Genomic DNA, 16,706 nt, shown 5'->3' on the forward strand with positions numbered 1-16,706 from the left:
TGCTGTTGGAGTGACAAATGCAATGTGTTTTGTTACTACAAATGTTTGTGACAATCCCCAAGATGGAGTGTGTTGTGGATGTGGTAAAAGTATCTGTCGAGGATACAAAGCTGAAGCTACCCATATAATTCAACAAGACAACACTCCTGACTGCGGCACGGTGGCGCAGTGGTAGCGCTGCTGCCTCGCAGTTAGGAGACCCGGGTTCACTTCCCAGGTCCTCCCTGCGTGGAGTTGCATGTTCTCCCGTGTCTGCGTGGGTTTCCTCCGGGCGCTCGGTTTCCTCCCACAATCCAAAGACATGCAGGTTAGGTGGATTGGCGATTCTAAATTGGCCCTAGTGTGTGCTTGGTGTGTTTGTGTGTGTCCTGCGGTGGGTTGGCACCCTGCCCAGGATTGGTTCCTGCCTTGTGCCCTGTGTTGGCTGGGATTGGCTCCAGCAGACCCCCGTGACCCTGTATTCGGATTCAGCAGATTAGAAAATGGATGGATGGATGGAACACTCCTGACCATGGCATCTTGTTGTTCCAGTGTCTACATGAGTGCGTTAAAGACTGTAAAAGGCTGCTGATTTAGGAGTTATATATCCCTCTTCTTTTGTTGGTAGTTACCATTGTGGCCCAGTAACAATGGAGTGAGGGTGGGCTGATCTGCTTCACATCACTCAGCCCAGGAGTGACAGGCCCACTCCACCCATGGGTGTGCCGTGACAAGCCTCCCATCTAATAGGTCTGTAATTGAAACAGAGGAGGTGCTTTTTCTCCGGAGGCCAGAGGGTGCGACCTTTCAAAAAGCTATCAAGGACTGGAGAAGAATAGAAAAGGACAGGAATTGATTTCGGACCTGAATGGAAAGTGGCCATGACTTTAAATAAAGGAGCTGCAGCATCTGGTTTCTGTTCAGAAGCGTGTGAAGAGTGTAAGAAAATTAAGTTGGACAGTCTCGCTGCGACAGGCTCATGCTTGATTATCCTTTTTTAAACCGTGAATACATATCAAGCATCGTTTTACAGAGCTACGTGGAGATGGCAGGCCCAGACTGTATTGTGATTATATACAATCACCTGTGCCAGCTCAAGATATTCGGAAATCGCGTCCTCGGGGTTCTCTTTTGGCCGCCTACTCAGGCCTGAAGGGACCCCACCATAGAACTGGTCTCATTTTGCCTGCTGTCATTTACATGCTGATTTTTACATAAAATCTGCCATATAACAATAGCTACTAAAAAAAAAAACGAACTCCCTCTTTCTCAGCAGTTGAGATGGAGCATGAAATGAAAGAATAAGTTGGCTTTGTGACTGCTGATTGTAGTCCTGCACACTGAATACCTCCCATCATTTAGTCAGGAGCCATTGTATCTGACAAGTGTCAGTGAGCAAATGGAAATACTCATCCCTACACTGCTTCCCCGGTGATGGATGGTTTCTTTATGGGCTCCTCATGATCTCACTTCATCTCTGCTCTGATTTAATTTACTGCGCCTGTCATTCTAAATGACTTCCCTCCTTCCCCGCTGAAACGCTAGTGCAGCTCACCACAGACGCCTTCCGCAAACGATCCGAGCGCCCGAAGAAGTAGGCTTCATCGAAGGACGAGTGGCTACCCTTCAGCTTCTCTGAGAGGTTGCGGTAGAGTCGCTTGGCCGCGCTGGGAGAGGCTGGCCCGCTGCTCTTCCTCGGATTCGAGAGATGCAGGTTTTGCATTTGTTGTGTCATTTTGACATGGAAAGTCCTGAAAAGAAGAAGAAGAAAAACAAAAAGAGTGAAACAGCAGAACAACGGTGCATCTGGTCCAACAAATGACCTGATCTTTCTACACTGCCACTTTAAAGGAACGGTGACACTCTAAGCAAACGGAAAAGCATGAAATGAAAGCTTTGGGGTGGAATATCCCCTGTAGGTGGGTGTGAGGGGTCACTAAGTCACCTTCTAGCTGGAACATCACACTCAAGTAGAGATCTGTACGATTTTTGAAGAAAGTTCATAAATTGGTCAGCAAACGTCCATATTAAGTACCTTTCCCAGTTAGTGATCCAAACCTAGAGAGAGATTATTTTTCAACAAATTACTTAAACACACTTGCTGCAATAGACCAGATTATACAATTTATTCGTAAAATAAGCATAAGAAAAGATGGATAAAAGGAATTACATAACTGCTTTAATAAAAGGATGTGTGTGTGTATTTATGTGTCACACTGAGTGGTATGCCTTTGTTACATGCTATGTAGAATGGGATTTATAAAAGCAGCACTAATGTTTGTAATGCACCACCCGTTAGAATGTCAAATGCAATGCATTTTGTTACTACAAATGTTTGTAATGCACCACCCGTTAGAATGTAAAATGCAATGCATTTTGTTACTACAAATGTTTGCGATGCAACATCTGTTAGAATGTCAAACGCAAGGCATTTTACCACTCCAAATGTTTGATGTGCCACCTGTTGGAATGACAAATGCAATGCATTTTTTACTACACATATTTGTGATGCACCACCCATTAGAATATCAAATGCAATACCTTTTGTTAACACAAATGTTTATGATGTATCTGTTGGAATGACAAATACCATGTATTTTATTGCTACATGCATTGCAAAATACATTCCAATAGATAGTTCACTGCAAACATTAATGCTGAAATCTCCATTGATTAGATCTGAACCTGCCTTAGAGAAGTAGCACAAGTTTAGATATATGTATATAGATATAGATGTTATGAAAGCTTAGTTGAACTTTTTCTCTCCTATAGTAAAAGGCATGTAACTTATGAATTCTGATCTTTTAATCAATGTGGTCAAGATAAAGAAGTTATTTAGCTAGGTGTTTCTAGAATCTGCACCATGATGGTACTATTGACTTGCTCACAGCTAGTCCACTGTGTGTTACACACACACACACACACACATTACCACAAATACAGGTACCCCAACAGGAGTGCGTCCTCTTCCCCATCTTCTACATCCTGTTCACCCACAACTGTGCCGCCTCCCACAAAGATAACATCATCCTGAAGTTCGTAGATGACACCGCAGTGATTGGACACATCACTGGTGGGGATGAAGTGGCCTACACGAGGGAGGTGGACAGTCTGGCGTCATGGTGTGAGGACAACAACCTCACCCTCAACACAGACAAGACAAAGGAGATGATAGTGGACATGAAGAAGGATAGGAGACCTCACCGGCCACTGTTCATCCGAGGGCTTGAAGTGGAGAGGGTAAGCAGCCTTAAATACCTGGGCATCTACATCAGTGAGGACCACACTTGGACTCTTAACACCACACAACTGGCCAAGAGGGCTCAACAGCGGCTGTATTTTCTGAGGAGGCTGATGAAGTTTGGTGTGTCGACTAAGATCCTCAGCAATTTTTACAGCTGCATTGTTCAGAGCATCTTGGCCAGCTGCATCACTGTGTGGTATGGCAGCACTACTGCTATGGACCGCAAACGCCTGCAGAGAGTGGTAAAGACTGCTGAGAAGATCACCAGGACCCCACTGCCATCTCTGCAGAGCATCTACAACTGCAGAGTCTGCAGAAGAACTGCCTCGACTCACCTCCAATTTGAACTGTTCACACTTCTACCCTCAGGCAGGACTTCCAGGCTAATGAACTCTTTTTTTCCCAAGGCCATTAGACTCCTAAATAACTGGCTGGAGTTTATAACCCTGGTCCACCTTATTCTATCGACCTCACACAACTGTATTTGACTTGCCCATCACACACCTACCTGCACAATTACACTTTATACTTCAATTCTGTTTTTATACTTTATGCTGCCTCTGTTACTTATTATCTATCTGCTACTTCTTATTTATGTTTATCTTTATACATTGGTTTTGTCATTTGGTGTGGACAGCAAACAAAGAATTTCATTGTACAGGGAAACGTATTTCCTTACTGTGCACATAACAATAAACTTTGAACTTGAACTCGGTGACGCCAGCATGCCCTGCACTCTATAATGACATACAGGAACACAAAGCCTTCAATGGACAACGTGAATAAAGTGGGACAGTAGTGAGTGCTTTTGTGCAGAGGGAAACTTGTGCTGCAGTCTGCCAAACAGATTGCCTTGACATTTTCAGGAAAAAGTCAAACACAAAACTCAAAAAAAAAAAAAAATAAAAATCAAATCAACTTTAACATTTTAAAAAAATCAATAGTGGTGTAAACATCTCTAGCAGAAAACGACGGGCGTATTTTTAAGAAACAAAATTGGACCCTTACAGTATGTCTCCCTACTGAGAGGTCCACGGCACCCCACTCGACAGCAGCCACAGTTTTGAATTCTGTCAATAAAAGTTACAGAATGAGCAGCACGAGGGACGAGGATCTGCCAACATACAGAATACTGTACTTGAAAGGAATGGAGGAGCAGTTAATTCACACAAAAATAACATCACTGTAGCAGGGGGGAACCCAGCAGGCCAGGCTTCCCTGAAGCAACAGTGGGTGTACTGTATGTTTACTGGCTTGTTTATTTATACATAAAAAGCAGAGCATATGAACACATTAGGAAAACATGAAAATTCCTCACATCCATTAATTTTCTAATCTGTCCCTCCTGGTGAGGGTGGAGGACATTACAACTATTCATCTTATATACAAACTGCTTGTGCGGCAAGTGGCTGAAGTACCGGACTGTAATGGAGAGAGAGTCGCACTGTAGAAACATGGAAAGAATTACCAAAGGGGTCTGAAAGCTCTGCTTCTATGAAAGGCGCTCTGAGGATTAGACTTCTAACCCTGAGGTTGTGGGTTCAAATCCCACTACTGACACCATGTGACGATGAGCAGGTCACTTCACCTGCCTGTCCTCCGACTGCAAAAACAAGGGAAATGTAAGCAGATGTAGCTCAAATGTTGTAAGTCACCTTGGATAAAGACGTCCGCCAAATAATAAGGAATTATAATAATGTACCAAATCCCAAATGTGCGTCCAGTTCTTGCTGTCTGAGTGCTTAACCTACCAGTGTTCAGTCTAAAGGAATATGGAAACAGTGTTGCTGTGGCTGTAAATTGTGGATGATGCTCACCATGGAAGACGTATCAAGGTTTAGGGTTATCACCAATAACTCTCACTGCGACCCTGGGTGATTCGCTAGATGTGCAGGCACTCAAAACACACGACTCTATGAACAAAAGCACAGCCTGCAAGCCCCCCAGATGTGGCATTCACTGTGAGAGGCGCTATATTAAATCAAAAGTGCGCCAGGGAGTGAGAAGTGAAACCATTTGCAAGTGTTACGGTCACACCAGGATTCCTCCCCTGCTCCTGTTTCAAGTGTTTCTTTTTGTCATCTTTGTGATCTTTTCATTATTATTCATTTTTTTTATAATATTTTTCTGTTCATTTATTATTTGTCAAAGCATGTAACGCCCGTTCATTTTATTCTATTTAGTTTTTATGAAGGGTCGATGTGTGAGAATATGTCCTCTGATATTTCCATGCATTTTGTGGGTGGCTCCCTAAGAGGCGGGGCCACCTCTCCATCACCATTGAGGGCCCTGCAAAGCCTTGTGGGAAATGCCATTCATTGTGAACATGCTTGGTGGTTTGGGGAGTTCTTGTTTGGATGATTTTCTTCTTTGCACTTAATGGATTTTGTGACGACTTCTACTGTTACAACACAATGACCGCTGGACCACTTATTACCAGGATGCTGCACTATTGGTTTATGCATGTAAGATAAACAATGAACTCCACTGAAATTTGTTGCCTTCTAATACAGTTATTTACATTTTTTTACAGTTCTAGTATCAACAGTACTGTAATTCTGTCAAAAATGTAAAACTGTTACTGTATAACCTCGAGTATAAGTCAGGTCTTGAAACGCGAAAAATCGATCATAAAATCAAACCCTGACTTATATGCCCATTCAAAAATACATCACTTCTTGCCTCCTCCAATCTCGCACCGGTTTCTCAGATGCATGGAATTGTATTGCAGCAGCGCAATTACCAATTTCTTTTGTCACTTCAATAACTTTTAATTTAAAACCAGTTTCATATTTTCTTCTGACTGAAGATCGTATCGTATCGCAGATAAGGGATGCTCTTACGATAAAGGTGTATGAGGGGGTGAGATACAAAAAACACAAAACGGTACAAACGTCGCTTCAGAATAGTTCGGGTATTAGCATGTGGTCACGTAGGCACAATACTTAGAAAGAAAAGGCCGTGTGCTCCGTGGTTACTCTCTCAGGTGGCCGTTAGCGTATCATAATCTCTTGGACCAATAGCGTGAGATTCTCACATTCAACTTACACAGCCATCATTATAAAATACCGGAAATTATCAAGCCCCAGCTTTTCCGTGGAAGAACTTAAACAGAAGTATACACGGTAATTATTTTATTGTGACCATCAACGCAACTAAAAGCCTGCAATTGATGGAGATTCCTTGACGGGATGGCAAGGCTCAGAAGCACAAGTGCAGTAAGTCCACACTTGTTGTAGCTGGTGACTGTTGGCGCTCAGTGGGCAGCAGAATGTTCTTGTACTGCCGTCCCGACAGTCATGACAAGTCGGACATCTTACAATGAAGAAACACCTTCAGGGCAACAATCCGCATCTGTACCAGAGCCTATCCTTCTATATAAAAGCGGTCGGGATTGTCCTTCCGTCCCGTGAGCGCTATGCAGGCGCGGAGTTTCACACGCCCGTCCATTTTGCAATGCGATGGGACTTGTAGTTTCGTTTTTCCAGGTAAAGATGATTTTCTACTCCAGACTGTGCGATATCTTCTTCTTCTTTCTTACTATATAAAAGCGGTCGGGTTTGTCCTTCCGTCCCGTGAGTGGAAAGCGTAGCGGTATTCCGCTTATCAAAGACTTACTACTTGCAGCTTGCGATGCAGGCGACATGATGTGAGCAGAGTTCTGGTGCTCCCATCGTTCCCTTGCTTTTGTGTGCGATGCGCTGGAAAAATAGACAAAATTATGTCTCTGGAAATAATTAATGTTGATGGAGTACAAATGCCTCACCGCGTAGTAAATATCAGGGGGGTTCAAAAGGGCGACCTCAATATAGAAAAAGCGTTTAAATTTCATCACAAAAATAACAGAAACTATTTAAAGTAATACCGCTCAAATGCAATATAACCAAATTAATGAGTTTGTATAAAATATCAAATTGATTTACATATTGAATTGCCTTAAGAAGTGGTCAACTTAAAAGTCGGTCGCCTTAAAAGGCAGGTCAGCCTAGTACCTTCCACATTATCTGTCCTGGCGCGGCAGGAAAGAGATAATTTTTTAACTCGAACCAGGTGATATGTGAAAAAGGCAAAACAAAACAAATAAAAAAAAAGTGTCAAAACCCAGCCAAGAGGCAAGAATCGCAGTCAAAATGCAGGCAAGACATGAAAATCAATAACAGAGAATTTCAGAGTTCAAAGAATGTATCTGCAGATTGAGTAAAGCTTAGTACAACCGTTGACATTTATCTTGTGTTGCCGATGAACTCGACGTTACAACCCTAGAGACCACACCCTAGAAAAGTGGGTTGTGACCCTAACGACGGTTAAGCACTATAAAAAGAGGCAATAAGACCCCAAAATTCAGCCCTGATCATGACATCATTCAACTGATTGTAACTATCTCGATTAATGTCATTATCATCGAAATATTCAACTTGCAACAAATCCAGTTGTTTCAAAACATCAGCAGCTTTATACCGCTTTCACGACTATGTAACTATACTATATTCCACAAGCTGTTGAGTCGTAAAAAAATAAAACAATTCTTTAGCTATCCACTAGATTGCAGCACTATAGTAGATAACTGAAACGTGGCAGCAAAGCTCACCAGCATCTAAAGTGGCGACACACTGACATACGAGTTCTGTCATACATTGTCACATATGCACAGGCTCAGTGAGATATGATTTAACTCGTACCTCTCAAAGATTTTTAGTTGTTGTGTTAGGACTTGTTTGGTGAGGATTACCTTTTAGACAACACCCTTTCGTCTTTCATATTTTTTGAGTAATTTGTTGTTTTTGCAATTTTTGCTTTGAGCCATCGCCCACCATAACCTATTGTGTATGGAGGAAGAGCAAAAGCTTTAGATTCATTAAAAATTTCAATCTCCAGTTTTTGGCGGATCTCGATGTTTTAGGGACCCTGATATCTCGATGATGGGTGCGTGTCTGTCTGTGTGTCACAGTTTCTTGAGGACGGTCTAGAGCTAAAATAGCTAGAGGGAAAATACCAAACTCGCAACTTAAACCTGTTATGAGATGACGATGTGCTGATTAGTTTTTGAGCCAAATCGTGCAGGAGAAAGACGCACTCTAGAAGAATCCTGAAATATCGTAATTCGGCAATTAATTAACAATTCTTCTCTCCAATTGCTATCGTAATGACCTATTTTATAATCAGAAAGATCAGCATGAGAGTGGTAAATAATTACTGAAATGTTATAGAACAGTTTGGGTAACTCGGTTAATTGGGCTCAAAGCCTACTGATGCTTACGTCCAAATTTTTATTTGTTAAATCCTTTTTACGATTCTGGTGTTCAAGCTGGAGTGAGACATCATTTGAGATATTTAAGACTGACTTTTTCATTTTGAACTTTAAAAGCCTGTTCTCCATTTTGAAGCCTCCCTGTTTCCTCATCTGAGGTAAAATCCATTTTTGGGGCACTCCAGTGAGGATTCAGGCCTTTATTTTTTGGGTCTTTTTTTGAAGGCCTCACCTTTTTTTTGCTGCAGCCAGCTTGTATGTATTTTGTTATTAATTATGAATTTTGCATTATTTTCCATACTTGTATGTAATTTGATTGTGTCTATGTCTGTCTATTCATCAATCCATTTTATGCCACTTATCCTGGTCAAGGGGGTAGCAGTCTAATTAAAGACGTCCAGTCCCCGTCACCTCTGAGGGATTCCCAGGCCGCCCTGGAAAGAGAATCTCTGGGCACAAGGACACGTCCTCCACACCGGCATGTTGTTTCACTGTTGATCTTCTGTTGTGTGAGCATTCGGTTGGCTTGTTTTCTTGACCTTGAGCATGGGAAGGTACTACATAAACAAATATTTTATATTATTATCATCTTGTTTCTGGTCTCTATGTTGATGTTCAGACTGTGGACCGGGTTCTGTCGACTCAGGGCTACCTTTTTTAGGCTTTCCCTTTGCCTTTCTTTTGATGTTCTCTTATCTTCAAATTAACCTTTTTTTGTTAGTTTTTTCTGCAAGCTGACTTGTTGGGATACAGTGGTACCTCGGTATACGTCCTTAATCCGTTCCAGATCCTTTGACTTATACCAAACAGGACGTATACCAAACAAATTGTTCCCATAAAAAATAAAGGGGAAATGATTAATCCATTCCCATGAAAAAAAATCCTATTGTTATTGGCATATTATACATTGATGGGGTTGTATAAAATAATTTAAACACTGCTTAATACTAAAATACATAAATACAAAAGCAATTAGATGAAATAAATGAAAATTTAACCTCAATTTACTTTTTAATAACGTCTTTGTTTTTCACAATCATAGATACCGTTGTTCTCGGCATACGGTATGCAACATCCATGTCCTGAATACGCATGCCACCTTCATACTTTTCAACAATCAGTTCAAATTTACGCGAAAAAACACAAAATCACGTGAAAATTCACATAGAATTATAGCGTGGGTTGTTCACTGAATGCTAGTCACTGGCGTACTGATGCTCGTGGGCAGTCGTGGCTTTGTCTTGAGAGAGGTAAACAAGGGTAGCACACGATGTTCTAGCACTCGAGTCGTATTCCAAGCAAAGGTCGCATACCAAGCAAAATTTTTCTCGTCCAAACAGGACGTATACCAAGTTGGACTTATTCTAAAGAGGACGTATACCAAGGTACCACTGTACTTTGGAAATAGAGGATTTCAGTGGTTTCCTCTCTCATCCTTCTGAAAATATTTTTTAAAGATTATCAAGGTTCGTGTTAAGTTAGCTCTGCTCCTTTTTGTGCCCAATCAGATGTTCGTGCATCGGGAAAGCCTGACGCCTCATTTTTTGACTTTTTTTGTGTCGGATGAACCATAGTCCTCACTAGAGGATTCCCTTAGGTTGTGAAATTTCTTGATTTCTACCCCAAAAATCTTTTTAAGAACCCCAAAAACCTCATGCAATTTCATGAAAATGTATGTGAAATGAAATTCTGCTTGTGTCAGGTCAGTTTCCGTCATTGGTTCACAATGTGACCCTTTATGAGTCACTTAACCTTTGGGGCTAACGTTATAGAGGAGTAGGATGAAAGGCGCTTTATCAAATCACCAAGGTGTGCCACACACACAAGCATGAATAGGGAGCATCTTCAGGGCTTTTATGTTAGGCGTAATACCACTCCGAGCCACAGGTGACAGGTACTGTGACTTCCCTGCTTGCCCTCAGAAGTGAAAGAAAGGAGGCTCCAGGAATAAAAACGTCACTTCTGCTTCCTCAGAAACGCCCGTCCCTTCTGGTCGCAGGGTATTTAATGAACAAACCTACCAGGAGTCACCAAAGAGAGAGAGAGAGAGACGCCCTATGACCAGCGCTGGCAATTTCACTTTCTTTATTTCTCTTTCTTTCTTTTTTTTTTTTCTTGGCTTTATGAACCAGCCAAATTAAACAGATGTCATCAGCTGGTGGCCCAACTCTGTATCTCTGTGACTTGTTTTCTTACAGGTGCTAATTTAGTCCCTCCTAGTGATGAGTGAAAACAGACCAGATTCAGTTTGAATGCAGGTTTCTGAAACCAACACACATTCGTCTTGTCAGATAATTCCACAACTGTGAAACATGAAACTCACAAAAGAGTTTCTTTGGGGGAAAGAGATTTTTTGGGTTGAAAATAAGGAATATTGCTTGCTGAACCCTTGTTCACATTTCCGCGTTTATCTGTGTTCTTTTCCGTGGCCGTAATCCACGTAATCCATAACACACCAGTCAAATCGGTTCTGTTTAGGCCTCTTCTTCACATCGTCCTGGAGCAGTGCACTTCGGTTTTTTTTTTTCTACTAGAACCTCCTCCCAGAAGTTCCTGAAGTCCCCTGGGATTACAGGCTCAAAACTGAGTTCAGGAAGGCCTCTCAATGATCTGGCTCAGAAGAAAGGTTAAAGCGTAGAGGGGGGAACAAGCATCCTAAGAGCTGGCTGCAGGGGCGGTCGCTGCTCCACAACCTCCATATTCTTGTACTAAACATCAGTTAAAGGGGGCTTCCGGCTGATGACCCTGCAGCCAGCAAGGTGGTACTACTGCGTCAGGCAGATATGGTCCCACCTGCACTCTCGTTCAAGGAGACGGATGCCATTGTGCACATTACTTTCTTTTCCCCGTGGTTGGCATCTGTCAGCCAGCCCTGCCCTGTTGTTACCCAACAATGACCCTATCTTAGCTGAGAATACGCACACTTCCAGTGATTAATTAATTAATTAATTAATTTAATTAAACCAGAGATCATTATTTGAATGGTAAGTGTGTATGAAAATAATGCATGGGAAACACATGAAAAGAAAATGGCTGCTAATGGCAGAAATTTTATTGGAAGCGCAACACGACTTGTTTGACAAATTTTCTAGCGAAGAAAAACACTGAATATCTGTGCAAATTCTATTTTGTGTGCTTCATCACTAATCCCTACAATTAACATTTCATGTCACCCTGTATGAACCACTTAAGCCTTTGATGCTGATGCTCCAGAGATGTGGACTATTAGGCCTTTGGAGGCCACAAAATCATAACGGTGCCAGTTCAATCCCCACTGTTGATTCATCTGCTGAGTATGAGGGAGGGCGTTAAGCCACCATTGCTATCACTATACGTGTTACAATTATAAGCTACTGTATTACTAATCGAACATGCTATAGAAGTTAATGACCAAACAAATGTTACTAAACCAGTAAAATCTGCTTAAATATGGCTCAAAAAATACATTCAAACACAGATTCGGGTTTACTTAGTCAAAGCCTATTGTCTTGGGTAAAAACCAAGATCCAGGCCTTTAAATGACGTCTTGGGCACAGCCATCAGTAGTGTGTCTGTCGTTGAGAGGTTTACTTACCTCGGCAGTGACATTCATGTCTCTGGTGACTCTTCCTATGAAGTGAGGAGATGGATTGGGAGAGCATGGTGGGGGTCATGGAAAGGGGTGTGTGGTGATCCCAGTATCTATGCAAATGGACGAAGGTCCAAGTCTTTAGAGTCCCGATGTTTCCTGTCTTGCTATATGCTATCCAGTGACCTGAAATGAAGACTGGACTCCTTCATGTGTGTCTGTCCGGAGAATCCTTGGCTACCGCTGGTTTGACTTTGTGTTGCTCATGGAGTCCCGAATGATGCACATTATGTGCACTGTGAGGGAGTATCAGTTACGGCACTACGGCCATTTGGCGCGATTCCATGAGGGTGATCAGACTTACAGGATCCTCCTTGTTGAGGACTTGTGTGGCTAGAACAGGCCAAGGGGACGCTCACGTGACACCTGACTCGGGACTCAGCCATGTGTCGGCCTGGGGGGTTGCCAACAGGGATCCTGAACTGTTTCACTGTGTGGTGGGTACAGCAACGCGCTGTACTGGTGCATGCTCCCCAACCTGACCTGATAGTCGAAGCCAGGTGTGTGAAGTCCCCTGCCTGTGGAACCACCAGACACTCCTAGCCCCTCCAAAATTCAATGGTATTTGCCTGCAACTTTTTTGACAAACCCCTCCATAGCCTAGATGTAGAACTGAATCCTCCAAGACCCTCATATAACCTCCCCAATTCACCCCCCATGCCCAGATTAGTAAACAGAAAAATGAAAATCTGTTTCGCCGATTTCATTCAACACATCCTACTGATGAGATGTTTTCTTTCCTTGTACCCAGTAAAAGGAACTACTCCTGCTTTAGATTAAAATATTAGTACTATCTGGGATTCAGATTATTAGAACAAACAGTAATGTGTAGTTCCCGGGTTGCTAAGAGTGCATGGCATGACTGCTGCTGTTGAACTGCCAGCCTGCTTCAGTCATGTTTAAGATATTTTAGTTGCAGAAGTTGGAGACGGAGGCACTGAACAGAAAGAGCTGGAGGTGACAGGGTTAAAGATGCTAAGATCTGCATTGGGTGTGATGAGGATGGATAGGATTAGAAATGAGGACATTAGAGGGTCAGCTCAAGTTGGACAGTTGGGAGACAAAGTCAGAGAGGCGAGATTGCGTTGGTTTGGACATGTGCAGAGGAGAGATGCTGGGTATATTGGGAGAAGGATGTTAAGGATAGAGAGGAAGGCCTAAGAGAAGGTTTATAGATGTGATGAGAGAAGACATGCAGGTGATGAGTGTAACAGAGGACAGGAAGATATGGCTGTGGCAGCCAAAAGAAGAAGACGTTGTAGAAGTTGTGCTGTAATCTCATTCATGTGAATGGCCATTTGAAAGATGCAACAAAAGATCTGGGACTTTAAGGTCCATCCATCCATTATCCAACCCGCTATATCCTAACTACAGGGTCACAGGGGGTCTGCTGGAGCCAATCCCAGCCAACACAGGGTGCAATGCAGGAAACAAACCCCGGGCAGGGTGCCAGCTTACCGCAGGACTTTAAGGTATAATCTAATATTTTCTTCTTTATTTTTCCTTCTAAATTTATTGGAATGATGTAACCCATTGCTTTTCCCAGCCCCTGTGTATTGTCTTTGTAGAATTTGCCCTTTCTTCTCATGTCTAGGCGAGTCTTCTCTGGATAGTTTGACTTATTCCCACATCACAAAGTGGTGATGAGTATTGATCAGCCATACCATCTGCACTTCAGAACAAGTCACCCATCTGAAGCTAAGCATGTTCAGGCCTGGCCAGTACTATGATGGGAGGCCAACCAGGAAAAGCGTGGGTTGCTGCTGGAAGAGGTGTTGGCGAGGCCAGCAGGGGGCGCTTACCCTGGGGTGTATGTGTGGATCCCAATGCTCCAATGCCATGACAGGGATACTGTGCTGTTAAAATGGCGCAGTCCTTTGGATGATACATAAAATCGAGGTCCTGACTCTCTGTGGTCATAACAGATCCCTGGTCATCCTTCATAAAGAGTAGGGGTTATCCCAATGTCCTGGATAAATTACCCAACACAGCCTGTTTTTTCTGGTCTTCTGATCATCCCCTGCCACTAATTGGCTAACTATCTCTCACCCATTTACCACCTAACAGCTAATGTGTGGTGAACATACTGGCTCAAAATGGCTGCCGTGGCATCATCCTGGTGAATGCTACACGTGTGGTTGCTGAAGTGGCTCTCCACTCACTGCGTAAAGTACTCTGAGTAGTGACAAAAGTGCTACATAAATGTAAATATTTATTATTATTATTATTTATTATTGATCAGCAAAATTTGTGTTTATCCAATCAATTAGTGGGGTGACCTTGTTCCCAATTTTTTTTCCCCTAAAAAAATTCAACTGTGTGGCCAGCTTAGGTTTTCCCAGCGGCCCATGATGCTTTGCATGGCCTGAGTGATATCACAGAGCAGTGCTTGAAGCTGAACAAGACAACTGCTCATACTTTCTGTAGTGTTGGATTCTTCTTTCTCCTCTACATACAGCTGAGGGGTCTTGGAGGATCCAGCATGCTTTGACGATACACACCAGTATGCATTGCTTTAGTTCATCAGCACTATAAACTTGCTGCAGTGCCGTTAATGTATCTGAAACAGATTTCCTCCAATTGGCACACGAACATGATGTTAGCATATTGTTCGAACAGCGACATTGTGCCGAATGACTGTGCACACGTCTAACTCAAACAGTAATTAAAACAATGCTACGCGTCGAAACCAATCCAGTCCTGTTGTAACTGGTCTACAGACGTGCTGCGCTCCCCTCATAACAATGTGTGTGTAATCTGATCTCTCACTCTCCCACTATATCACAATTCCTGGAACTTTGTTGACTGCCCCTTGTAGTTCCGGCACAAATCGAATACCTACGGTGAGTATATATTGCTGATCCCTTGTATCACAGGCTATGAGGGTGTACTGGTACACATACGGTACTCCAAAGCTCAAACATGGAAGGTCCAGTACAAGGCTCTGGCACCAAGTGTGTACAGTAATGCTGATCTCTTGCATCTTAGGCTCTGTGTGTGTGAATGTAAAGTGTAGAGTTTGGGGGACTCCTAGATAAAGTAGTTAAAGTATCATGTTGTGTTATTGTGTATAACTGCTTTTTTCTCATAAATGTATTACCAGTTTGTGGCTTGTTGTTTGAGGGTGGGGGGGACTGTGTGGGAGACATAGTTTTGCTTTGCTGTCTCATGGCTCTGGTCACATTTTTGGGCCACAATTGGTCCAGCTTGGCTGTCAGATGCTTCCCTAACCCTAAGTGACACTTAATCTGAGTGGATTCTAATGGCGCAAGGCTCTTTTGAGACCAGTTTTCTCTCCCTTATTATGGACTTCACTGCGTTTCGTTGATTTGGTTCAACTTGGTTTCGAAGCATTTCCGTGATTTCGCCGAATGTGAGGCTGAGCAAATTCAGTGGGGTTCGCTCATCATTAGTAAAGACCCTAAACGGAAGAGAGGAGTGTTATATGCACGTGTGAGCCTTGCACTGGCTTGACGGTGGTCTTGCATAATAAGGCAGTCTCCCTGCGGCCAGTTTGATAAACGGATGGGTAAACGGTTACCAAGATTATAAGTCTTCATTTAGAAGAATCGTTGTCTAGATTGACACACAGAATCAATATACATACATATAATTGAGTGTGCTTGGCAAGAACGTAAAAAGTTAACAGGCATTCAAGAATGAAACGTAATGTGTTACATTAAGCATGCGATAAGGACCCATGGAGGTGATCAATCTGCAGGACATGAAAGTTTGTCAGTGAGGTAGCCATGGACCTCACACCCCCTGCGGACCAATACCTTGGGAGCTCAATGCTTTCCTTTTAAACCTTTCACACTAAAGAAATGAAGCCTTACAGCCCACTAGGCAATGTCTGCCATCGCAGAACTGAACGGTAGACAATAAAAGCTACTTCTTCGCAGCTTAGAAGGTCCTCCTTGACGACTTTTTTTTCTTTCAATGACCTTTGTGGGTGATTTTCATTATTAGGCTACAACCTTTCTAAGTACAAGGTGTACGTGCTTGTCTCTCTTTGTTTGGCTATAAATATTTCAAAGCTAAATACTACCGTTTCCATGGTGACTGATGTCACTCTATATGTCATAGATTGTATTGATTTTTCTTTTTGCTGCATGGAAAATTAAAGGAATGGCATTTGAAGTGATCTCCTTTAAGTCAAGTAAGTGATAATAAAAAAAGAAATACAAAAAGATGAGGCCGAAGCACTCCAAGGGTTAAACAGCAGGCCAAATCAGTGTGCAGTCACCCACATCAGTGTTAGGCACCAAAAAGTTGACTTCATCCATTGTTTTACTGCTTGACTGGCTCAAGCGGCCAGAAACCTTCAGCAATGAGGCCGAGCGAGCGCACGTCACGTCACCTTCTGGCTCAGATTGATCTTTACTCTTGTAAATTCTCGGCTTTATAGGCACTTAAACTCTCCTGCAGTGTCGCTCTCTACGAGTGCTGACAGATTGGATAGAAGGTAATATCTTCCTAATTTGGCTGATCTTGCAACGTGCAGACAGAGAGGAAGCTTTGGGCTCTGTTTCACTGGGCAGATTCGCTGCGTTTTTATAACTGCGAGTTACATAACAGCCGAAAGCCACCTCTAAACGGCAGCCGGG

General features: G+C 42.7%; 1 protein-coding gene across 1 annotated transcript in view; it reads right to left on the reverse strand.

The window, feature by feature from the left end:
• ankfn1 (ankyrin repeat and fibronectin type III domain containing 1) overlaps positions 1-16,706 on the reverse strand; it is a 195,216-nt gene that overhangs the window by 162,301 nt on the left and 16,209 nt on the right. Inside the window, exon 2 of the mRNA XM_039739380.1 lies at positions 1,535-1,730. Coding sequence (XP_039595314.1) covers positions 1,535-1,714 — 180 coding nt within the window. The 5' untranslated portion in view covers positions 1,715-1,730. The remainder of the gene's footprint in view (positions 1-1,534; positions 1,731-16,706) is intronic.

The sequence above is a fragment of the Polypterus senegalus genome, chromosome 17 (assembly GCF_016835505.1).
Source record: "Polypterus senegalus isolate Bchr_013 chromosome 17, ASM1683550v1, whole genome shotgun sequence".
Lineage (NCBI taxonomy): Eukaryota > Metazoa > Chordata > Cladistia > Polypteriformes > Polypteridae > Polypterus > Polypterus senegalus.